Source organism: Hyla sarda, chromosome 4 (genome assembly GCF_029499605.1).
Source record: "Hyla sarda isolate aHylSar1 chromosome 4, aHylSar1.hap1, whole genome shotgun sequence".
Classification (NCBI taxonomy): Eukaryota; Metazoa; Chordata; class Amphibia; order Anura; family Hylidae; genus Hyla; species Hyla sarda.
Genome location: NC_079192.1, coordinates 393,202,679 through 393,228,622, shown reverse-complemented (window position 1 = coordinate 393,228,622; position 25,944 = coordinate 393,202,679). Strand labels below are relative to the sequence as shown.

At 43.5% G+C, this 25,944-nt stretch overlaps 1 protein-coding gene across 8 annotated transcripts in view; it reads left to right on the top strand.

Moving 5' to 3' along the window:
• Positions 1 to 25,944, top strand: part of CALD1 (caldesmon 1) — a 189,771-nt gene that overhangs the window by 111,269 nt on the left and 52,558 nt on the right. Inside the window, exon 1 of one of the 8 annotated variants that reach the window (XM_056517191.1) lies at positions 18,532 to 18,778. The exons of the other annotated variants lie outside the window; for them this stretch is intronic. Within the exon in view, the coding sequence (XP_056373166.1) occupies positions 18,732 to 18,778 (47 nt within the window). The 5' untranslated portion in view covers positions 18,532 to 18,731. Of the gene's footprint in view, positions 1 to 18,531; positions 18,779 to 25,944 lie in introns of those variants that run through there. 8 annotated transcript variants of the gene reach the window in all.

The window sequence follows — 25,944 nt, the reverse complement described above, 5'->3', positions numbered from 1 at the left end:
CACTTTGAGTAATCATGGTTATCATGATGCACCAACCCCTTAGCCCTATATATAGCACCAAGGTGGACTGGTTTGTTGTTAACCCTTCCCAGTAATAAGGAATGAATGCACATGCCATACCAACCCCTCTTCTCGCTCTGCCACCAATGGGTTGCCTAAGGGATAATCCAAATACCCTTCTCGCTCTGCCAGACAGCATTGCCTCAGCCCCTGTTACTGCTTGTTCTGAAAATGTCTACAAGCCACTGCCTCCGGTTCTTCTGTTACATCTACATATGTATATTCTGTTCTTGGCTGAGCGACAGCCGCTGGAGGTGGAGAAGACTTGGCAGAAGGCTAATTCCCAATTACCGCTCTTTATTAATTAATTGTTGGGCAGACAGTTTCCTATGCCACACGTTGTGTATGTAAGGAAGTCTAGGTCAACCTTAATGGAAAATGAATGATCTGTTCCCAATGTATCTGTTTTCAGGCTTGTGTTCAAAAGAAATAGAGAAAATGTTTTGGAAAGGAACGCTCCGCTTATTGATTGTCACACGTTCCCATCCACTAAAGAAGTCCTTTGTTCTGGGGTTCTTTAAAGCAGCATATGTTCTTTATTCTTTTATACTCAGATTACAAGGAGAATGAAAGAGGCAAAAATTAGATAAATGAGGTGTAAGGTAGATAGGAGATGACCACTTAGGGGCGCTGTGTTAAGTTGTAAATGATATGAGCAAGTTAGGGCCTATTTCCCTTCCTCTAGACCAACACAGTAGGGTTTAGGTTGAACTTGGTGGACTCTTGTCTTTTTTCAACCTTACAAACTATGTAATTTTGTAACTGTTCACATTACGCTTATAAGTAGACATAAAAGTATGCCGAAGCATAGCATGATTTTAGTGTTGCTCGCGAATATTCGCAATGCGAATTTTATTCACGCATAGCGCATATTCGCAAATTCGCGAATATTCACGAATATAGCACTATAAATTCGCAATTAGTGTTGTTCGTGAATATTCTCAATGCGAATTTTATTTGCGAATATCGCATATTCGCGGATTCGCCAATATTCACGAATATAGCACTATATATATATATATATATATATATATATATATATATATATATATTTGTAATTACGACATTTTTTTTTTTTTTTTATCACAGTACACATCACAGTGATCATCCCTCTCTGCTTCCAGCTTGTGTGGTGTAATGAAGGCTCTAATACTACTGTGTGACACTGGTGAACGAAATTCGCATATGCGAAAATGTCCACATGCAAATTTACGCATATGCGAATGTTACATGTTAATTTTCATATGCGCAAAAATTAACGCGTGCGCACTTTTCGCATATGCAAAACTTATGCGAATTCTTGTGCATACTAATTTATCTGATAATTTCCGCATATACGAATTTTTGTATATACAAATTTTCGTATAGGTGAAAAATTCGCAAGTGTAAAACTTCGCATATACGAAAATGAACAGATAAATTAGCATGCACAAGAATTCGCATATACGAAAAGTTTTGACACTAACTTTTCGCATATGCGAAAAGTTCGCATTGACTAACTTTCGCGTATACGAAAATAAACGTGTAACATTCGCATATACGAAAATTAGTGCGTGACAATCTTCGCATATGCGAATGTTACATGCTAATTTTCGTATGTTCGCAAATTAGCGCATGTGAACTTTTCGCATATGCGAATTCTTGTGTATGCTAATTTATCTGTTCATTTTCGTATACGCGAATTTTTGTATATATATTTTCGTATAGGTGAAAAATTCGCAAGTGTAAACCTTTTCGCATATGCGAATTTGTAACTACGAATTTTCACATATACGAAAATAAAACGAACATTTCGCATATGCGCATCTAGCGAATATATGGCGAATATTCGTCCATATATTCGCGAATTCGAATATGGCCTATGCCGCTCAACACTACATGATTTTACTCAGTTTAATGGACCAAATGTAGTCTACTAGTGATTATGCTCAACCCCTTTCTCAAACATATACTTATTTTTTTAATAGACACAAAAGTTGTGTAGACCACGTTTTCGGGTCCCACATAAAAAAGTACATGTTAAGGAAATGGAGGGAGCGTGGTCACTGGCTGGTCACTGGCAGGCTGTTTGCGGACCCCCGCGATCTCCCTGCTGTACCCAGAGTTTGTTTAGAGTGTCGAGTTTAGTGCCGGAGGCTTGTGACGCCACGGTTACGCCCCGCTCATGAAGTCACGACTACGCTACCTCAATGCAAGTCTATGGGAGGGGGGTGTGAAGGCTGTCACGCCCCTTCTCATAGACTTGCATTGAGGGGGCATGGCATTGACGTCACGAGCAGGGCATGAATGTGACGTCACGCGCCTCTGCCCTGCATCGCCAGTCGTCCAGCATAGAGCGAAGTTCACTCCATGTACCGGTTGTCTGGGGTGCCACAGCCAAGATCGCAGCGGTCCCCAGCAGCAGGACCCAACGATCAGACATCTTATCCCCTACCCATTGGATAGGAGATAAGATGTGTAGGGGCACAGTACCCCTTTAATGGGCTCATTGGACGTATGTTAAAGTATATGTCTGTATATCATTTTGCAGTAGTGTTGCTCGCGAATATTCGCAATTCGAATATTATTTGCGAATATCGCATATTCGCGAATTCGCGAATTTCGCGAATATAGCGCTATATATTCGTAATTACGAATATTCGTTTTTTTTTTTTTCTTTTTTTTTTTTTCTTCACAGTACACATCACAGTGATCATCCCTCTCTGCTTCCAGCTCGTGTGGTGTAAAGAAGGCTGTAATACTACTGTGTGAGACTGGCGTGCGAAAATTCGCATATGAGAAAATTCGCATATGCTAAGTTTCGCATATGCGAATTTGCGCGTATGCTAATTTTGTATTTGGTAATATTCACATATGCTAATTTTCGCATATGCGAAAATAAAACGAGAATATAACGAATATGCGAATATTCGCGAATATATGACGAATATTCGTCCATATATTCGCGAATATTCGCGAATTCGAATATGGCCTATGCCGCTCAACACTATTTTGCAGATACAGTGCATAGTGAAAGAATTCGGCCCCCTTGAACTTTTCGACCTCTTGCCACATTTCAGGCTTCAAACATAAAGATATAAAACTGTAATTTTTTGTGAAGAATCAACAACAAGTGGGACACAATCATGAAGTAGAACGAAATTTATTGGATATTTCAAACTTTTTTAACAAATAAAAAACTGAAAAATTGGTCGTGCAAAATTATTCAGCCCCCTTAAGTTAATACTTTGTAGCGCCACCTTTTGCTGAGATTACAGCTGTAAGTCGCTTGGGGTATGTCTCTATCAGTTTTGCACATCGAGAGACTGAAATTCTTGCCCATTCCTCCTTGCAAAACAGCTGGAGCTCAGTGAGGTTGGATAAAGAGCATTTGTGAACAGCAGTTTTCAGTTCTTTCCCCAGATTCTCGATTGGATTCAGGTCTGGACTTTGACTTGGCCATTCTAACACCTGGATATGTTTATTTGTGAACCATTCCATTGTAGATTTTGCTTTATGTTTTGGACCATTGTCTTGTTGGAAGACAAATCTCTGTCCCAGTCTCAGGTCTTTTGCAGACTCCATCAGATTTTCTTCCAGAATGGTCCTGTATTTGGCTCCATCCATCTTCCCATCAATTTTAACCATCTTCCCTGTACCTGCTGAAGAAAAGCAGGCCCAAACCATGATGCTGCCTCCACCATGTTTGACAGTGGGGATGGTGTGTTCAGGGTGATGAGCTGTGTTGCTTTTACGCCAAACATAATGTTTTGCATTGTTGCCAAAAATTTCGATTTTGGTTTCATCTGACCAGAGCACCTTCTTCCACATGTTTGGTGTCTCCCAGGTGGCTTGTGGCAAACTTTAAACGACATTTTTTATGGATATCTTTAAGAAATGGCTTTCTTCTTGCCAGTCTTCCACAAAGGCCAGATTTGTGCAGTATACAACTGATTGTTGTCCTATGGACAGAGTCTCCTACCTCAGCTGTAGATCTCTGCAGTTCATCCAGAGTGATCATGGGCCTCTTGGCTGCATCTCTGATCAGTCTTCTCCTTGTATGAGCTGAAAGTTTAGAGGGATGGCCAGGTCTTCTTAGATTTGCAGTGGTCTGATACTCCTTCCATTTCAGTATTATCGCTTGCACAGTGCTCCTTGGGATGTTTCAAGTTTGGGAAATCTTTTTGTATCCAAATCCGGCTTTAAACTTCTCTACAACAGTATCTCGGACCTGCCTGGTGTGTTCCTTGTTCTTCATGATGCTCTCTGTGCATTAAACTGACCTCTGAGGCTATCACAGTGCAGGTGCATCTATACGGAGACTTGATTACACACAGGTGGATTCTATTTATCATCATTAGTCATTTAGGTCAACATTGGATCATTTAGAGATCCTCACTGAACTTCTGGAGAGAGTTTGCTGCACTGAAAGTAAAGGTGCTGAATAATTTTGTACGCACAATTTTTTTGTTTTTTATTTGTTAACAAAGTTTGAAATATCCAATAAATTTCGTTCCACTTCATGATTGTGTCCCACTTGTTGATTCTTCACAAAAAAATTACAGTTTTATATCTTTATGTTTGAAGCCTGAAATGTGGCAAAAGGTCGAAAAGTTCAAGGGGGCCGAATACTTTCACTATGCACTGTATTTAAACATATAACGGAAAATTATGTAAATGGGTCAGTTCATGTATTTGTGTTGTTTAGTGGACCAGCCTCTTATGGTATTAGTTAATAGAGCACCCCTTCAGTTACCAAAAGTTGAGCCCAACTCTCAATATAAGCTTCAGCATTGAAGGACATGGAAATCAGGGGATACCATATATGCCCACACCCCTATAAAGGGTAAAAATACTTGCACAATAAAACAAATAACATACACCATGTGATATGATATGGTCTACTTTAGAATACTGTCATACAGTGAACATATCCCATCACCATACAGTTTCCAAAGAATTGGGCTAAGCAGTGTACCAAAATACTATCAGACAATTTAATAAGGGGAACACTTGAGTAACCACAGGGAAGAAATTGTAGTAATTTGGAGTTGGTAGGGACTTGGTTGAGGCACCTAAATGGCCAACTAAACCTTTTGCCACGCCATACCCTAGCCTTGACTGAGTCACTTTATGATGTGATAATCTGGACCATCTGGTCTTCAGATAACCCTGTCCTATGCTGTTCTTAGTTCGTAGACTTTGTGATAAAGTCACCTGCTTTCGACTTCTGAGATCTTTTTGAAACAAAAAATTTGGCATCTTCTAAAGGGCCACCAAACAGAAGATCCAAGACCTGAAAAAAATGGGAGATAAGGTATGGTCTTCTGGAACATTTGTTCTTTTTAATGAAAGACACTTAGTCAAAATCTCGTAAGGATATAGCCATAGAGGGCAAAGGAGGTAGCAGTTGTACCCAATGGCACCTCTGACACATAGTGAGATGGCTCAACTATGTCAGGAGTTTTACGAGGCCACCATATGCATTAGATAGTTGGCTGGTGACAGTGATATTGACAGTGACATGTCTAAGGTGTAGTCATGCCTTAAAGGAGTTCTCCACCCCTAGACATCTTATCCCCTATCCAAAGGATAGGGGATAAGATGTCTGATCGCGGTGGTCCCGCCTCTTGTGACCTCTGCAATCTCGGCTGTGGCATCCCCGACATCTGGCGCACGGAGCGAACGTCGCTCCATGTCTGATGACTGGCGATGCAGGGTGGAGGCTCGTGACTTCATGTCCACGCCCAGCTCGTGACTCACGGCCACACACCCTCCCATAGACTTGCATTGAGGGGGCGTGGCGGTGACGTCAAGAGCCTCTGGTAGTAGTGCATCTCTTAACCATCATGCTCTATATACAATGTTGCACTAAATCAATAGTCGCATCCTTACATTCTTCCATTTGTTTTTAATCACCTTAAGTAAAATAAGAACCAGCATCTCTCGAGTAGAAAATCTTGAAGTGTAACGACAACTCAGCCGAGCGTGACCGCATTGTATCGTTCTCTATACAAATCCATGACCTTTGTGTACTTTCGAGACTTCCATTTGAATGACAAGTTTGACTACTGCGGTGGAGCTGCCTCCGCTTGTTTATTATGGGAATTTAGAATATTCTTCTATGGTTCCATTAGTGGTCACGACAACCTTTTTAACCTCCCCCTTTGAATGTCTTGTGTAACCAGCCAAATGTTCCCGCTGCTGGTTTACATGAGAACATAACAAACTATAGGGATGCTTATTTTATTTAGAGTGTCTATTGGCGGGGCTTGATGTGTTATTACACAAAGAAAGGCCCCGCCAGATTCCATAGAGGTTGGGCCATTCTATATCGAGTCTAAACCCCTTCGGCACCACAGAAACACACATTGTCAAAGTCGGTGTTTGAAATGTCCAATAATGGAGATGTTTGGTTCCTTGATAAAGTTCTTTGATCCCTCTGCTTTGAGTTGTGTGTCCATGGACCACTATTGGAATCAAAAATCTCAATGTGGCAGATGATAATTTTAGATTAATTCACATTTAAATGGGCACTGTCATTAAACATGATTTTTAATATTTGATTCCTTATGCTAAATAAAAAAAATTGTAGTTGGCTTCCATTAAAAAAGAAAAAAAAAGAAAAGAAAAAAGGTCTCCCAGAACACATTCCATCTGGTCAAAATCTCAGATTTTGGTCTCCTCCTTGTAATGGCAGGAGACCAAACTCAGGAAGTGTTTCTCTGCACTGAGCTTGATTGACAGCTGCAAAGAGCCTCAATGAAAGCAGCGGCACAGACTAAAAGCTGCACAGTCTCACTGAAAGATACACAGACTGAAAGCTGCTGCACAGAGCCTGAGGTCTTCTATTCATCAGAGCTCTTCAACGATATGAGGGCGGAAGTGTTCCCCCAGCAGGCTTCAGTGATGTCATGCCTGCTGGGGAACGCCCACTTTCTCCTGCTGGGAGATTGCACTATGTGAGCAAGAAGAAAGGTATGATACACAGCTTTTTAAAGCTCTGAAATTTTTTCTAAGGGTGGGAGGGGTGTTAGGAGTAGTTAGGGAACATAGCCTGAGTTAGTTTAGAAAACTTTATTTAGTGACAGGTACTCTTTAAAGGTGCGTATAAATAAAAGGAAACCGATCAGCTCACCGATTCCTAATGTAAACGAGCACTAAGATAATGTGGTCCAGAAGCACGGATGCAGGGAACCGTTATTCCCCGATAGGAGTAGACAAATGAAAAAGAAGGAATCCAGGAAATCGCAGTTAAAACTTAACGTATACTTGATACAAGGTTAAAAAAACATTCCAATGGTGGAAAGTGACATGTCACTCATAAAACGTGAGTGAAACGCTGATGCGTTTCGAGCATAAGCTCTTAGTCATGGCAATGATGCCACCCGACTGAGGGGTTTAAAGGGGTACTCCGCTGTTCAGCATTTGGAACAAACTGTTCCGAACGCTGGAGCTGGCGCCGCGAGCTCGTGACGTCATAGCCCCACCCCCTTATGATGTCACGCCTGGCCCCCTCAATGCAAGTCTATGGGAGGGGGGGTGACAGCCGTCACGCCCCCCTCCCATAGACTTGCATTGAGGGGGCGGTATAACGATATGAAACATAGCCCTAGATTATATGTGCACAAACATAATATTCCTAAAAGAGACATTGTGTAGAGCATAAAATAGATCTCAGTACATATAACTGTAGACTTGCACTAGGGGTTCCACAACCAATGTATTTTGTAGCATATATGGTGACAAAAACGCTGTATAATAGATGACTAACGCATGGGGTGAAAAACATCCTAAACCTATTGTTAGGGGCAGCGCTCCGGCCTCCATTCTGGTAGTGAGCGCTCCCCTGTTTCTACCCGTCCCGGGACTCGCGGTGCAGGACGTGCCCGCATGCGTGTTCCTGGTGTTGCTAAGGGCAACGCTCTGGCCATTCTGTCCGGCCGTGAGTGCTCCCCATCCTGTGCCCGTGGCGGCTCCGGGACTCGCTATGCAGGACGTGAGCACTCCCTATTTTTGCCCATCCTGTGACTCGTGGTGAGGAACGTGCCCGCCCACGAGTCCCGGGCGTTGCTTTGGGCAACGCTCTGGCCGTTCTGTCCGTCCGTGAGCACTCCCCATCCTGTGCCCGCGGCGGCTTCAGGACTCGCTATGCAAGACGCGCCTGCATGCGAGTCCCAAGCATCCCCTCACCTCGCTCTGTGCCCAGTAGTTCCTCTGTCCTCCTCCTCCTGGGTCCTGCCAGGCTTTATCATTCACAGCGCAGAAGCCGGCACAGGATGTGACGTAAGCCCTCCGGCTACCTCAGCAGTAGAACAACCCCCCCCCCCTCCCAACGATTGCGCTGCGGGGGGGTGATCCACCCCACTGGACCACCAGGGATGGTTTAAATGTCCCTTTAGACGCCGCTGTCAACCTTTACAGTGGCGCGATCTAAAGGGTTAATAGCTGGCCATGGCAATCGCCGCATGTCCGCTATTAATGCCGGTCCCCAGCTACAGGAATCAGCTGGGGGCTGCCCGGTATGACGCAGGCTCGAGTCGGGAGCCCGCGCCATACAACGGTTGCCGTCTCAGGACGAGCCGGCTCGTCCTTAGACGGCAAACGGTTAAAGGTGTTGACCAAGATTGAAGGAGTCCGCTTCACTGTCGTACGTGGGTTGGATTGGCTATTGAAGCATAGACTTGTTTAGAAGCAATACCAGACACAACCATGGACAGACATGGTGTTGTTTCAAATCAATTGCAATTCAGCTATGTTTTTCTAATTCTTTGAATTACTCTATCACACATATAAAGACTAACCTACTACCACCTAGTGTAAGTATTTAAAAATGTATCTATCAGAGACAGGACCCATGTGTTGCCCCAGAGATCCCTAACTCAGTCCTCAAGAATCCACCAACAGTCCAGGATTAGAATTTTTCCCTGTTCTATTCCAATTAAGTAACTGAAAAAAACGCAAAAAGTTGATGGGCCTTGAGCATGGGTTGGCACTATGCCATCAGTCAATTATACTCTATCGTATTATAACCCTTTATTCCTTATTTCCATCCTCCTCCTTCTACCTATGCTCTTCTCCTTCCAGACCGAAAGTACAAAAACATTTCAAGTCAATCAAATGTATCCTCCATTGCTGCTCCTCCTCCCTCTCATAGTGTTTCATAGCGTTACTGAGAACTGCAACTTCATCCCCCTCTTCCCCATCTACTGCACTGTGTTACTGTTTAAAGGGGTACTCCACCGGCCAATGTTCAGAAGTGAATGTTCCGAACGCTGTTTTCACGCTGCGAGGGTTGGCCAGGCCCCTTGTGATGTCATGGTCACGCCCCCTCAATGCAGGTCAATGGGAGGGGGCGTGACGGCAGGAACACTTAACACAATGAAACTCCAAGTCAATCACACTTCTGTGAAATCACACTGTCCACTCAGGAAGCAACAATTTCACATGCTGTTGTGCAAATGGAGCAGGCAACAGGTGGAAATTATAGGCAATTAGCAAGACACCCCCAATATAGGAGTGGTTCTGCAGATGGTGACCACAGACCACTTCTCAATTCCTATGCTTCCTGGCTGATATTTTGGTTACTTTTGAATGCTGGCGGTGCTTTCACTCTAATGGTAGCATGAGACGGAGTCTACAACCCACACAAGTGGCTCAGGAAGTGCAGCTCATCCATCAATGTGAGCTGTGGCAAGAAGGTTTGCTGTGTCTGTCAGCATAGTGTCCAGAGCATGGAGGTGCTACCAGGAGACTGGCCAGTACATCAGGAGACATGGAGGAGGCCATAGGAAGGAAACAACCCAGCAGCAGATCCACTACCTCCACCTTTGTGCAAAGAGAAGTACTGCCAGAGCTCTGCAAAATGACCTCCAGCAGGCCGCAAATGTGCGATGTGTAGTTTGGCATTTGCCAGAGAACACCAAGATTGGCAAATTTGCCACTGGCACCCTGGGCTCTTCACAGATGAAAGCAGGTTCACACTGAGCACATTTGACAGACGTGACAGAGTCTGGAGACGCTGTGGAGAATGTTCTGCTGCCTGCAACATCCTCCAGCATGACCAATTTGGCGGTGGGGCAGTAATGGTGTGGGGTGGCATTTCTTTGGGGGGGGGGCCGCACAGCCCTCCATGTGCTTGGCAGAGGTAGCCTGACTTCCATTAGGTACCGAGATGAGATCCTAAGACCACTTGTGAGAACCATATGCTGGTGCGGTTGGCCCTGGGTTCCTCCTAATGCAAGACAATGCTAGACCTCATGTGGCTGGAGTGTGTCCGCAGTTCCTGCATGAGGAAGGCATTGATGCTATGGACTGGCCCGTCCTTCCCCAGGCTCCGTCCCTTTGGGCGAACCATTGCTCCCCAAATTGGAAAATATTATTTTCCAATATGAACCTCAAAGCCTTGGCCACAAAAGCTATAAAATCATTGCTTTTATTAGTTCTTTCCAGAATGGTTTTTATACAATCTATTGCACTTTCCTGGGGAATTAGAGTATACAATGATTCTACGTCGATTGAGGTTAATAGACCGCCTTCTGTTATGGGGGTCCCTTCTAAGTCTGCAAGAAACTCGTTAGTGTCTTTAACTAGTGCTGACACATTATCTAGGAGGGGTCTAAGCCAATCGACATATTGTGACAGGGGTTCGGTAAGAGATCCCACCCCTGCCACAATAGGTCGTCCTTGGGGAGAAGTTAAGGTTTTCTGTATTTTTGGTATCATTTTGGATAATTTCTTTTTCCACTTGTCTTCTTAATAGCGTTTGTAGCTTTGACCAAAGTTTTTTGATGGGATTACCAGGGAGTTTGACATACGTACTAGTATCATCTAATTGGCATTTGGCTTCAGCCTCATAGTAGGTCTTACTCATAATAACCGTATCCCCCCCCCCCCCCCTTATTCGCCTTTTTAATAATTAAGTGATCTTGTTTTTTGAGCCACTGTAACGCTCTTTGTTCTGACTCACTGATATTCAATGCGGTATTGAAGTATACTAAGGCTCTGACATCATCGAGTATTTTTCGCTGAAACAGGTCCAGGCTTCCTCCCGGTTGAAGAGGTGGAGAAAACCTGGATCTGTTACCACCAGTGAACTCCTATATCAGACTCTATTGGTGGGCTCACCACCTAGTAAACAAACAAGGGAGACAAGACATTATTTTTCTTGTTCCGCACCATCCCTCAGAACGGTAAACCCAGAGGGTCTATCTCTGTGGGTTCTCCTTCTTTTTTACGTATTTCTTTTTTAACCGAGGCATTGCTTTGTGTAGCAAATTTTTTTTTAAGCTTTAATTTGCGAATACTTTTAAACAGATCTATCTCGAAATCTTCGAAACAGAAATCCTCAGTTAAACAGAAATTAAGACCTCTGGAAAGTAATTTTACGCCATCATCAAGCTCTATGTCTGACAAGTTAACTACTGCTGGTGCATCTTTATTATCACAAGGTCTAGGTGCTAAAGCCTCAGTCCGTTCTGATTGTGCCAAGACACTCGTTTGCATTTTTGCTTCTTCTTCTTTTTCTCCCTCCTCCTCTTCTTGTTTTTTTCTTTCGTTTTTCTGGGGTTGTCCAAAAATCAGATGTTTTTTTTTCTCTTTTTCTTGCTTGAATTTTTAATAGCTGCGTTTGTCTTCTGCATGGAGTACGATTTCCGCCCCCCCCCCCCCTTCTTTTGTTTTAGCTGTAATGGGGGAGAAAGCAGTGCCAGTCTCATAATCAATGCGATTCCACAGAAATGTGTCCCTCTTTATGACTTTTATTGTATTCTGTATTAGGGTTAGTTTTTTTAATTCAATTTCTGGTTGAACTCCTCCCATTGCCTCCTCAGAGAGCCTCAACCGTAGTTCACTCTTGGCTTGACTTAACTCCTTCTTGACCTTCTCATGTTCCTCTGCATTGCCCTGCAAAACCAGGTCTAGCATTTGCAGAAAGTAGGTATTATGTAGTTCTTGCCATAAAAATAAGGTCATCTGTGAACTGGGAGGCCTCCTTGTAGCCTCTGAGACCTCTTGGGACTCTCTCACAGTCCTATATAAAAGTCTTATCAAAGCTATGTTTTAGTAAATCTGTGGACTTTCTATTATACTATAAAACTCTCCTATAGCACTCTCTCACAGTCCTGAAAGATTTAAGAGAATGCAGGGTCCAAAAGAGGCGTGTCTCTTTATCTGCCAATGTAGTGATTTTAAACATAAGAGTTTTTATGCTCATAAAGTGGTATACGTCCGGCCATCGATGAAGAAGAGGAGTGAACACCCCTGTCCTTCCCCCATGTCCCCCTGAAGATATAGCCCAGTAGCTTTGGCCCTGTGATCGGCCCCCTTCCCACCCCCACACAGTCACCCACTCCCCCATGCCTCCAGCCCCGCCCCATAGCCCACGCCCCTACCCCGATCATAGATTGTATTGTTTTATAGATTTCTTGTGCTTTTCTATTACAGAATTGAGCGTAGTGTCAGCGTAGCATGTGGTACGGTGTATAGCTTAGGGAACCTTTGCTGTGTATTGCACTGTCATGCTTTGTGTGATTGTAATTTATAGTATGACTTGTAATGACTGAACAAACAATAAAGCTCTTTCAATAAAAATAAAGTGGTATACGTCCTTTCCATTGCATTGCGTAAAAAATGCACTTGGGTCTGCTCGTCCTGCCGTGATATTTTTCTCTGCCGGGGTAAGTTGGCAAACGTCAGCTGCTCCGATATCCATAGTGCAGCCTCAGCAAGGGGATTGGCATGTAGCATGCTCTTGCGAATGAGAAAAGTCAAATGTGAACTTGCAGGTAGGAACAAAGATAGCACAGGCACTGCTACTTTCCTTGATAGCACTGTATATTCGAAGAAGAGCGGCAGGTGGCGGCGAATAGTTCGTGCACACTATAACTTGTGGGTGGTGCCCATTTGCAGAAATATAGGTTTGTGCATAAAATCCATATATGGCAAGAAATGACAATGGCACTCACCATGTATACAGTGACTTCTTCTTTTATTGTTCAATACATCGATGTAGGATAGGGCAGTAGCATGCCGCTGCGAGCGCAAGATGCCAATGCGGTAAGATTGGTGACAGCTGTTTCCTTCCCAGAGGAACTTTATCGGACCACGTCCTCTGACCTGTGCACTCCTCCTTTTAGTACACTTCCCTTCTAGTGACGTGGAACACAGGTGAGTGGAAATTGGATTCAAATAGAAAAGTGAAGTGCAGTGACAATACATATATAAATATACATAAAATCTATTTGAAAAAAATCTAAACGCAAAGCTACAAAAAGACTCCCATATCTATTCCATCATTAAAGGAGAGCTCCAGAATATAAAAATTGTCCTCCATACTGCCAGCAGTAAAAAAATAAAGATGTACATACCTTCCTCCGCTCCCCTGGGGCCTTCGGTAACCGGCTCCGGCCTCCGACGCGATCCTCTTCCTGGTTGCTGGTGGTCGGCGAGTCATACTGAGCTCAGCCAATCACCGGCCGCAGTGAAGTCCCGACTCGGCTGGCGATAGGCTGAGCGGCAGTGTGACGTTTTCGGCCCCGGCAGCAGGTACCGGTGTAGTGAAGAATTTTGTGTCTTGACGCGTTCTCACACTGCCGCTCAGCCTATCGCTTCACTGCGGCCGGTGATTGGCTGAGCGCAGTATGACTCGCCGACCACCGGCAACCAGGAAGAAGATCGTGGCGGAGACTGGAGCCGGTTACCGGAGGCCCCGGGGGAGCAGAGGAGGTATGTACATCTTTATTTTTTTTTTTACTGCCGGCAGTATGGGGGACAATTTATATATTCTGGAGTTCTCCTGCATTTTCTTGCGCTTGTGTATGCAGGATCCATCTGGCCTCTAATTCACGCAACCTCCTAATATTATCTTGACCGTCTGTTACATTCAGTTTTTCTAAACCCATAAACATTACACTTTCTGTGTCCATTATGTATAGTATTACCGTGTTCAATTAACCTTGGGGACCCTTTTCTGGTGGAGACTGATCTGATGTGCTCACGGAATCTGATGATAACTGGTCTTATAGTGCTCCCTATAGAAAATATTTTACATTCGCAAATGATTGCATAGACAATATTTTTCGTTCTGCAACATAAGCTCATTGGGATCTCTTGTGATGCCTCCTACACAAACGTTCTTTCCTTTTTGGTAGTGTGAACCCCAGTTGCATTGTCCACACTTCCAATTTCTTTTACTTGCGATTTATTTAGCCAGCTTCTGGTTTTCTCTTTTTACTGGAAAAATGGCTTCTGACCAGTATGTCTTTTTTTCAAATCTTTGGTGTGTTTAAATGAGATCATTGGTTTTTGTAATCGTAATGCACCTAATGTGGGGTCTCTCTCTATAATGTTCCAATGAGTAAAAATAGACTTCTTGATGACTTCTGCTAGAGGGCTATATTTAAAGGGGGTTATCCAGGAAAAAACTTTTTTTTTTATATGTCAACTGGCTCCAGAAAGTTAAACAGATTTGTAAATTACTTCTATTAAAAAATCTTAATCCTTTCAGTACTTATGAGCTGATGAAGTTGAGTTGTTCTTTTCTGTCTAAGTACTCTCTGATGACACCTGTCTCGGGAACCGCCCAGTTTAGAAGCAAATCCCCATAGCAAACCTCTTCTACTCTGTGCAGTTCCAGAGACAAGCAGAGATGTCAGCAGAGAGCACTGTTGCCAGACAGAAAACAACAACTCAACTTCAGCAGCTGATAATTATTGAAAGGATTAAGATTTTTTAATAGAAGTAGTTTACAAATCTGTTTAACTTTCTGGAGCCAGTTGATATATAAAAAAAATGTTTTCCCTGGAATACCCCTTTAAAGGAAAAAGTGAAATGTCCTGAACTGCTCTCTACATCTTCTAGATTGTAGATCTGAAAAAGACAAAATGATCCAGCACTTGGAATATTGCAGCTTTATTGTATCCTCTTAAAAACAGCATGGAACAACTTCAACACTTCACAAGGTCTGACACACCTTGAAGTGTTTCGAGCGCTAAATTGTCCTGCTATAGGAACATAGACTACATAGATAAGGATGAGAAAAAGGGGGGGGGAGCAGGGGAGAGATTGGTAATTAAAGGGGTACTCCGCTGCTCAGCCTTTGGAACAAACTGATCTGAACGCTGGAGCCGGTTCCGAGAGTTCATGACATCATAGCCCCGCCCCCTCATGACATGCCCCGCCCCCTCAATGCAAGTCTACATAATGCCCCCCTCCCATAGACTTGCATTAAGGGGGCGGGGCGTGACAACATGAGGGGGGGGCTATGACATCACGAGCTCCAGCGTTCGGATAATGCGATAAGATGCTCAAATCCACACTGAGTCCCCTGTTTTTGGATTAAAAAAACTGTGTAATTTTAGCTTCAAATGTCTTTCTCTCTTGTGTGTTTTTTAAATTCCCTCCCAGTATCTTGATTTTATGGAGTGGCTTGTTGGGGTAAAATGGTGTCCAACTGGGGTGCAGTAGTCCTTTTCTTTATGGCGGTTGATGGAATGTCTGTGTAGATTAATCCTTTCCTTGAGTTTCCGGCTGGTTTCACCAATGTAGCATTCCATGTCACACTTGGTGCATTGTATCATGTAGACCACATTTGGGGATGTGCAGGAGTATAGTCCCCTAATGTTATATGTCTTGTTGTTGTGGGTGGCTTCCATCTTGGTGCAGATATGTTTTGCAGAGTTTACAGCGAGGTTTGGTGCAGGGTTTGGTCCCATTGTCTGTGTCTGTTCTTTCTGTAGCTTTTGTTTTAAATTGTGTGGTTGTCTGAAGGCCAAGATGGGAGGTTCAGGGAAGATTTCTTTTAGCATCTTATCTTCCGCCAATATCGGCTGCAGGTCCTTGATAATTTTGCGTATTTCTTCAAGGTCTGGATTGTATGTGGCTACCAGTGGTACGCGTGGTGATGGTTGTATCTCTCTGTATTGTAGCAGGTGTTCCCGTGGTGTTTGAAGGGCGGAGTGTATTTTCCTATTGATTATCCTTAGTTCGTATCCTTTTTGTTTGAATTTCTCAGACAGTGTTTGTAGACGCAGGTCTCTGTCATCAGGGTTGGAGCAGATGCGATGGTAGCTTGGCTATATATGATGCCTTTCTTTGTGTGTGAAGGATGGAAACTGGATTTATGTAGATAGCTGGATCGGTCTGTGGGTTTTCTGTACACTGACATTTGTAGTGTGTTCCTGTATATTGCATATGGTAGTGTCCGAGAAGTTCACACTTTCTGTAGAGAAGCCCATTTTGAGTTTGATTGATGGATTGAATGTGTAAAAAACATCATGAAACTTTGAGCTTTTCTTTTCCTTCTGTCCAAATGGAAATATCATCGATGTAATGGTAGTATCTGTAGGGTTTGTGATGTTGTGTAATACAACAAAGAAGCGATACCGTGCACTCACCGCATAGTCTGTGTATTCAATTTAGGAGGCTCATGGTCCAGGAGATGTCCATAGGCAACGCCAGCTGTTTCACATGGTACTACGGGCTTCTTCCGGCCTCAGGCCAGAAGAAGCATGGAGTACCGTGTGAAATGGCTGGTGTTGCCTCCGAGCGCTTTGGTGCCATGTATGGACATCTCCCGGACCTTGAACCTTCTGCATTGAATACACAGACTATGCGGTGAGTGCACGGTATCGCTTCTTTGTTAAATTATGCTTCATTTCTTGACACTGGATACATTGCACCTCGCAGGTGTTTTGAAGTTATTGGCCGAACGGAGGACCGCGGCTTAGTACACCCTCATAGTAGTGAATACGTTGTTCTGGTTTCCATATATTGGCGTGCCTCCCCCTTTCTTCTTTATTAGTGGCATTTTGTGAAGTTGTGTGTCTATAAATCTATTGTCTTAACCCCTGCATATTTGTGAGATTGTAACCTGTGTCTTCTGCTTGTGAGCTTACATTTGCTTTGGACTTGATAAAGGGAGGAATCCCGAAAACTTGTCTCTGCAAAATTCTGTTAGTCCTATAAAAAAAAAGGTATTACAAGATACTGCAACATTTTTTGATTTGCATCTGCATCACTGGACTAATACGGCTGCTCAAATTTAATATATATATATATATATATATATATATGTTGGCCAGCACATACTGACACCAAACTACTGCATGGACCCGGCATACAGGTGCACGCTGCTAGGCTAAATATACATAAACAGGAGAATACAGCAGCACACTGCTAGCACAACAAAGATACAGATAAAACATGAAATGCTATATTGCTACAATGCAAAAAATGAAAAAATGTAGGTGCTTTGCTCACCATTTGGCCAAATAGTTTGGACCATCCCACCGCAATAAGGTGACCTCATTAGGACGGACCCTACATTGTGAATGTGCCTCAGTTACCAGGCTTGTAAGGTCTGAGACATCCAGCACCTTATAAGATGGGTGGGGTGCAGGAACCAACATGGAGGTAGCCACTCCCCCATATGTAAATAACACAAAAAAGGATAAGTTGGCCAGCACATACTGATACCAAACTACTGCATGGACCCAGCATATAGGCGCACGCTGCTAGGCTAAATATACATAAACAGGAGAATACAGCAGCACACTGCTAGCACAAAGATACAGATAAAACATGATGGGTGTTAATAAGATGGTAGGGTGCAGGAACCAACATGGAGGTAGCCACCCTTATAAGGTGCTAGATGTTTCAGACCTTACAAGTTTGGTAACTGATTGCACAGAGTCACATTCACAGTGTAGGGTCCGTCTCAATGAGGTCACCTTATCACGGTGGGATGGTCCAAACTATTTGGCCAAATGGTGAGCAAAGCACCTCAATTTTTGCATTTTTTGCATTGTAGCAATATAGCATTTCATGTTGTATCTGTATCTTTGTGCTAGCTGTGTGCTGCTGTATTCTCCTGTTTATATATATATATATATATATATATATATATATATGTATATATACATATATATATATATATATATATATATATACAAGAAATTGCAAAATTTTTTGATTTGCATCTGCATCACTGGACTAATACTGCTACTCAAATTTAATATATACAAGAATGCCCATAATGGCTAGACTGAACTAGATACTAAACCCTAAATTCTCGACCCCGGACGCACAAAGCAAATATTTAATTGGCCAACAATTCAGGAACATTTACATAGATTATCAGACGCCTATAGGTAAAACAATTTAAATTGACTAAAGATGTTCGGTAAAGAAGCCTCGTATGAAGAATTACGAAATTTTTTTTTTCTTTCTTTTTTTTTTTTTTTTGTGCTTCCCAGATAACAGACCTGAAAAATATTTAGTGCAATTTTTCTCAGCTGACGTAAGAGTTTGGCGTACACATTCCTGTATTATCAAGGGGGGTGGGGGGCGGCGGTGGAGAAGGTGGTGGTGGTGGTGGGGGGGGGAGGTAGGGGGTTTAAGGGAGAAATAGAAGACAAAGAGTGTAGGACTTCTACTAGGGTGATTACGGTAACAAAAAAAAAGGGAAAGGAGGGGGGGGGGAGTATTCGCCTATGAGATCATGTGATAAAAAGTGGTGGGTCAAGCTTGGCAGGCGCTGTCGTCATAGGCTGGTGGGCAAGGCGAATGCCTAGGTGTTGCAGAGCATCCTGCCGGGGTTGCAGCTCTTGGAAGGAATATGACATTGTCTCGGCCCATCTTGCATTGTTCTTAATGAAAACTTTTTGGGGAAAGGAGAGAAGTCACAAGGCGAAATGATCAGCAGATCCTACAGCAGGCACGGCCTCTCCGCCCTTTCCAAGTGAGTTATTAACTTTGCTTGCAACCGTTCTGGCTCTAACCTGGGCATTGTTACAGCTCAGAGGTTCTATTTTACTATTGCAGATGTAGCAGAGCTGAGTTGGTCAATTGGCACAGATGTTGCGAATCGCAGTATGTGATTTGAAAAAAAAAACTGATATATATATATTATTTTTATTTTTAATATAGGACTGCATAGTCTTATGAAAGCGGTAGCAACATCAGCTCTGCTACATCTATACATTAATTGTGCATAATAGGATTTAACGCTGCTACATCTGTTGAGGATGGATTGAAATGGAGAATAGATTTATTATCTGCAGTTATTACTTGTATATCGCAGTATTTTCCCAAGCAGGGTGCCTCCAGCTGTTGCAAAACTACAACTCCCAGCATGCCCAGACAGCCTTTGGCTGTCCGGGCATGCTGGGAGTTGTAGTTTTGCAACAGCTGGAGGCACCCTGGTTGGGAAAACACTACTCTAGAAGTAGGGAGCTAGTAGAAAGACCAACATTTCCCAACCAGCTGTTGCAACACTATAACTCCCAGTGACAGTTTTGTAACAGCTGGAGGCACTCTGGTTGGGAAACACTCATCTAGAAGTAGGGAGATAGTAGAAAGCTGAGTTATAGTTCTACAAGAACGTCATGCTGGGCGTTGTAGTCTGCAAGTGTAAAATCGTACGAACTAGACCAGCGTTTCCCAACCAGGGTGCCTCCAGCAGTTGCAAAACGACAACTCCCAGCATGCCCGGACAGCTGAAGGCTGTCCAGGCATGCTGGGAGTTGTTGTTTTGCACCTGCTGGAGGCACCCTGGTTGGGAAAAACGACTCTAGAAGTAGGAAGCTAGTCGAAAGACCAACATTTCCAGACCAGCTGTTGCAAAACATACAACTCCCAGCAATAGTTTTGAAACAGCTGGAGGCACTCTGGTTTGAAAACCCTCGTCTTGAAGTAGGGAGATAGTAGAAAGATGAGTTATAGTTCTACAAGAACTTCATGCTGGGAGTTGTAGTCTGCAAATGTAAAATTGTATGAACTAGACCAGTGTTTCCCAACCAGGGTGCCTCCAGCTGTTGCAAAACAACAACTCCCAGCATGCAAGGACAGCCGAAGGCTGTCCAGGCATGCTGGGAGTTGTCATTTTGCAACAGCTGGAGGCACACTGGTTGGGAAACACTACTCTAGAAGTATGGAGCTAGTCGAAAGACCAACATTTTCCAACCAGCTGTTGCAAAACAGCTGGAGGCACTCTGGTTGGGAAACACTCATCTAGAAGTGGGGAGATAGTAGAAAGATGAGTTATAGTTCTACAAGAACGTCATGCTGGGAGTTGTAGTCTGCAAGTATGAACTAGACCAGTGTTTCCCAACCAGGGTGCCTCCAGCTGTTGCAAAACTACAACTTCTTGCAGTTATAGTATTGGAACAGCCTTTTGCTGTCCGGGAATGCTGGGAGTTGTAGTTTTGCCACAGCTGGAGGAACCATGATTGAGAAGTAAGGAGCTGATAGAAAGATAGTAGTTATAGTTCTACTAGAACTTCATGCTGGGAGTTGTAGTTTGCAAGAATAGTATAAAATCGTGTGAACTTTGGCTGTCTGGGCATCCTGGAAGTTGTAGTTTTGCCACAGCTGGGGGCACTCTGGTTGGGAAACACTGGTCTAGAAGTAATGAGTTAAAAGAAATATGGGAGTTATAGTTTTACAAGAATTACCCCGTAACATATGGGTGTGATGTTTTTCTACTGTTGTAGCATTCTTCTTTTCAGCTATTGTGCATTGCATTATAGCAGAGCTGAGTTTGCTCCATGCATTTCAATATACATAGGATTGCAGGTGAGATTGCTATTACATTCACTTACCTGTTACCCAGCTCTGCTACATCTGTATGGAATGCATAGAAACTGAGAAAGGAATTTTACTGTAATGGCAAGCTAGGAAGACAGTGGCAGGATCGGAGTTGTAGTTTTACAAGCAACTTGTAAGGGACTGTTTTGTATGTATAGATCTGATGTTCATGGATGGGATTGGTTCTACTGTTGTAGTGTTCTCTATTGCAACTGCTGATTTCGGTGGGACTGGTCAACCATTTAATGCAGAGATCTCTAAACTGTGGATGTTGCAAAACTACAATTCCAAGCATGCCCAGGCAACCTTCAACCTGCGCTATCATATCGAAGGTTGTCTGGACATGTTGGGAGTTGTAGTTTTGCAACATCTGAAGGGTCACAGTTTGGAGAGCACCGATCTAATGAATATGGGAGCCTCCTGACTTTCCCTTGATGGCTGATGTCATGGTAGAGGAGGATTGTCTTTCTATTCAAGCCGTGTTTGCACGTGCAGGGTATGCTGGGAGTTGTAGTTTTGCACCAGCAAAAGAGCCACAGGTTGAAAAACACTGCTGTAAGATATAAAGAGTGTTAAAGGGAATCTGTCAGTTCTAGAGTTCTAGATCATGCTCAGGGCACAAATGAGCTGCAGCATGCATGCCTCCTCCCTCCCCCACTCCTCCTTGCTTTGAGTGATTGATGTGCAATCCAGAACTGAGCTGTGTACATCAATCAATCAAGGCATGGAAGGGTGGAGGGATAGGAGGCTGCTCAGCACCACTTCTTTGGAACTTTAGCCCTGATCTAGAGCTGAAAGATTCCCTTTAAAAAGAACTGTACTGAAAATGTTTCCATTACCTCGGTGCCTGGGTTTTAAAAACTAAAAAAAAAACTTTAACTCACCTTCTTACTTTCCTCCATTGCGCCAATATCGGTGTCTCGGTCCTCCGGTGCTGGTCTTCTTCCTGCTTCCTGGGTATGGTGAGTCATACTGCGCTCACCATATCGCCAGCCGCAGCGATGTCCCGCCTCAGAGCCTGGGCAGTAGGTGGAAGGCGGGCCCAGGGTCTTACATGACAGTGTGCTCAGCCTATCACCACCTGAGGCGGGACATAGCTGCAGCCGGCGATACGCTGAGCGCAGTGTGACTCATCGTTATGTGTTCAATTGAATCTTGAGACTTTATGGGGTCAAAAATAGTCAGAGGAAGGTGACTCGTCACGGGCAGCACAGGGACCATCAAAAGCAGTTCTCAAGTGCGAAGACCCCATCAAAAAGCTTCTCATATCTCAGCTTCCTGTACTTCCTGGGTGTATAGCATTGGATGCTCAGCGTTGGGACCACTTACAATCAGTCTTTGGTAGAGGAACCTACAATCTGGTATAAAATTATCCAGGGACTGGCACAGATTAGGGTCTGGTATAATTATAGAGCCTTGTGTGGTGCCAGTACGGGGGAGCCGTGACCACAGTTGTTATGAAATGGTATAACTGGTGTGTGAACATGGAGCTGGAGAATGCTGGAGACAATACGAGAATTACAATAATTGTTTTGAGGTTTTGTTTTTTTTTCAGTTTTTTTCAGTAGGGCATATCAGTTAGCTTGGCATTGGTAGAGGGTGCATCATCTTGCTAGCATTATCTATGTGTACACTCTTTACCTGAAGAGAGCAGGAAAAGAAGACACCCTTGCAGGCGATGCTCAAAGGATTTGCCGTCTAATCCAAGAAGTTCTTTTTAGTCAAATTTATTAACACCGATTCAGTACAGTATAAAAACGAGTAAATAGAACAAATAAAACAATAAAATTACCAATTACATGTTTCAGGAGTGAGCTCTCCTTTCATTAGATACATCCCAACCTGATGAAGGGAGAGATTACTCCTGAAACACGTCATGTTTCATGAGGAACATCAGCAATCTGGCTCATTAATCCCTTTAAATGCCATGATCCATGCTGATCCCAGCATCTAAAGGGTAAAAAAAGACAGTTGCCAGGGGTTCAGGGGACTCAACGGACCCCCCCCCCCCCCCCCCCGCAGCACGATCAGGGGGTCTCATGAGTCAGGATGTGGCCTGAGGTTTTCTCCTAAGCTCTGTGCCCCTAATCGCCACTCTTCTGATACAGTCATCAGTCTCTCCCTTTATTAGACACATTCAAATCTGATGAAGGGAGCGATTACTCTCGAAACACATAAATTGGTAATTTTATCACTTTGTTTTATTTACTTGTTTTTTTCACTATACATTATTGGTGCCTGCAACACTGTCTTCTTTTCCTGCTCTCTTAATTTTCTACACGGGTGCCAGCACGGGTTACCAGTCGGTACACTAGACCGCCATTACACGGCCTCACGCCAAATCAGATCTCTTTCTAGGGTAGATATGCTTGAACCCATGGGTTCTACCAGGTGAGACCTGTAGGGATCAGGTGAGTTTACTTATTGCATACCCGCAGAACTACATGAGACGCTGTCCACCCTGTTTTTAGTTATTTTCTGCACTCTCTGCCTGGCACTGTTATGGGGACAGTCAGGGGTAATCCCATCCCACTAGGGACCACCAACGATCCTGAAGAAGAATGGGGCCATACAGCTGTATACCTGGGGGCTCCTCTGTCCAATGAAAAACAGTGAAGGGGCGGCAGCCCCTGCTTTCTCCAGATTGGTAGAGGTCTCCCCAACAATCATAAAGTGATGGCGCCTCCTAGCAATGAGTTGGATATTACTCTCTGATGGTGCAGTCTGGCACTGTTATTGGAGATGCTGTAGAATTACTTTCTGTTTATTAGTGTATGTACATATTTCTTGTAGTTGTGTGTGTATGTCTGCATTTTTGTGGATGTGTTGTGTAAGACAGAGAGGCCCTCATTTGCTAAAGGATTCCCGACTGTTTTTATCTGTTTGTGCACCAAAATTTCTGTTGCAGCGACCGTGCGCCCAAAATTTACACCGCAAAACCGACTGTTTTGCAAACACTCTGAGTTTTTTTTTTATCTAAAAAATGGGCGTGGTTTTTGTTAAAAGGGGAGTGGTCCCAACAAAATGCTGAAAACACTCCGAGTAAGTTGGAAAACACTCTGTAAATTGTGGGAATTGTGTTTGCTGAAAAACAGACAGCCAAGAGGATGTGTAAAAACTACCAAAAGTGAGTGATTTTGGAAAACGCACAGCTTAAAGGGGTACTACCGTGCTGACAACTTATCCCCTATCTAAAGGATAGGGGATAAGTTGCCTGATCGCACGGGGTCCCGCCGCTGGGGACCCCCGCGATCTCGCACGCAGCACCCTGCTCTCATCAGGCCCCGGAGCGAACATCCGGGCCAGTGATCGTGACATCACAGCTCCGCCCCCGTGTGATGTCACGCTCCACCCCTCAATGCAAGTCTATGGCAGGGGGCGAGACAGCTGTCTCACCCCCTGCCATAGACTTACATTGAGGGCCGGAGCATGACGTCACAGCTCTGCCCCCATGTGACGTCACGCTCCGGCCCTCAACGGCCCCGTGATCGGCAGTCATCAGACCCGGAGCGATGTTCGCTCCGAGGCCTGATGAGAGCGGGGTGCTGCGTGCGAGATTGCGGGGGTCCCCTGCGGTGGGACCCCGCGCGATCAGGCAACTTATCCCCTATCCTTTAGATAGGGGATAGGTTGTCAGCATGGTAGTACACCTTTAACGTGGTGGGGAGTGATTAAAGGAAAACCGTCAGATATTTTCTCCCGCACTCTCCACAGGTGCTGGTGGATAGTGCAGGAGACGCTGATTCCAACGAACCCTACCTTGTCCGGATCCGCCCGGCCGTTCTCCCCCCCCCCCCCCCACCCCTCCCCCCAGTTCTCCCTCTCTTCGCCGCTCCTAACTGAAGGGAGGGGGGATGAATAGTCATAAGCGGCGCTGACGCCAGTGCCAGGTAACCTGCAGAAGCCCCGCCCATGCCAGTTAAAGCAAGATATACACATAGAATAAAACTACAATTGCGGGCGGCCGGCCGGGCGGATCTGGGTAAGGTAGGGCTCATTGGAATCAGTGTCTCCCGCACTATCAACCAGGATAGTGCGGGAGAAAATATCTGACAGTTTTCCTTTAAACAATTTTATTTATTTATTTTTTTCTCATTGTTTTACAGTTCTACACAAGGATTTTTAGAATATGCAATGCATTTTAAACTTAAAAATATGCCTTAAATTGTATATGTATATTTTTTTTTTTGTGGGGGGGGGTTTAAACATCCCATATTAGATGGGATAAGTCCATTTAATTTCTTTAGTTCTATTTTGTTGCTTAATTCCCGTTAAATATTGTGTTTTGCTTGTTTGGTTTGGCACATGCTATTGATGATTTGTATTCTGTACCCATGTTTTTTAGTTTTTTTCTTTTAACTCGGAGTATGTGTGACATATTAGTAAATCAGCTCCTAGAAAAAGAGGAGTGAAATCTAAAACACTCCAGAAAGAACACTCGGATTTTAGTAAATCGGGGCCAGTGTGTATATGTGTGCATTTTATAGTTTTTTGTGTTTGCATGTATATCCTGTGTATACTTGTTACAGTATATGTATTTCTTGTCCCTGGATGTATGTGTGCATGTATACATATACTTCCTGTGTATGTAGGTATGTGTTTATGTATGTATTCATTTCCTGTGTATGTAGGTACAGTATGTGTGTGTATACATTACTTTTACTCTACAATTTCTTTTCTCGATGGCCCCATTATATGTTATTATTTTCATGCTTGGTTTTTCGGCTTTAAACTTATGTAGCTGAATGTTCTGTGTACTTTGATAATCTAATTATAATAGGATAATAGGGCACTGCCTGGTTAGAATGACCCCAGATCAGCCTCTTCTATGGCAGGTTAACCGTTTCATTGCCACTATGAAGTAGCAGATAGATTTTGTTGGAACTTTGACACCTAAATAGTTTTTTTTTTGTTTGTTTCGTTTGTTTGCATTGTGTAGAACGTAACTTTTTTTTATTTTATTTTTTTTAAGTTTAGGTTCATGGAGCTGTATTAATTTTGTATAATTTATTATTATTATTATTATTGATGATGATGATGAAAAAAATTACATTTAGATTTTTTTTTTATTTATGTATTTTTATTTTTATTTTAGTAAGATTATATTTTTATTGTACAGGTAGTTATGAGGATATCTAAACTATTTATTTGATATATTAGAACAAGAAGAAACTCCAGCGCGCCAATGCAGCATTAAAACTTTGGCATTCATGCCATAAACGACATGCACAGCAGGATGGTGGAACGGGAAAAGACACGTTTCAGGTGCAAAACACCTGCTATTTCTTTGGTCTGCTGATCGCCCTTTTGCTCAATAAT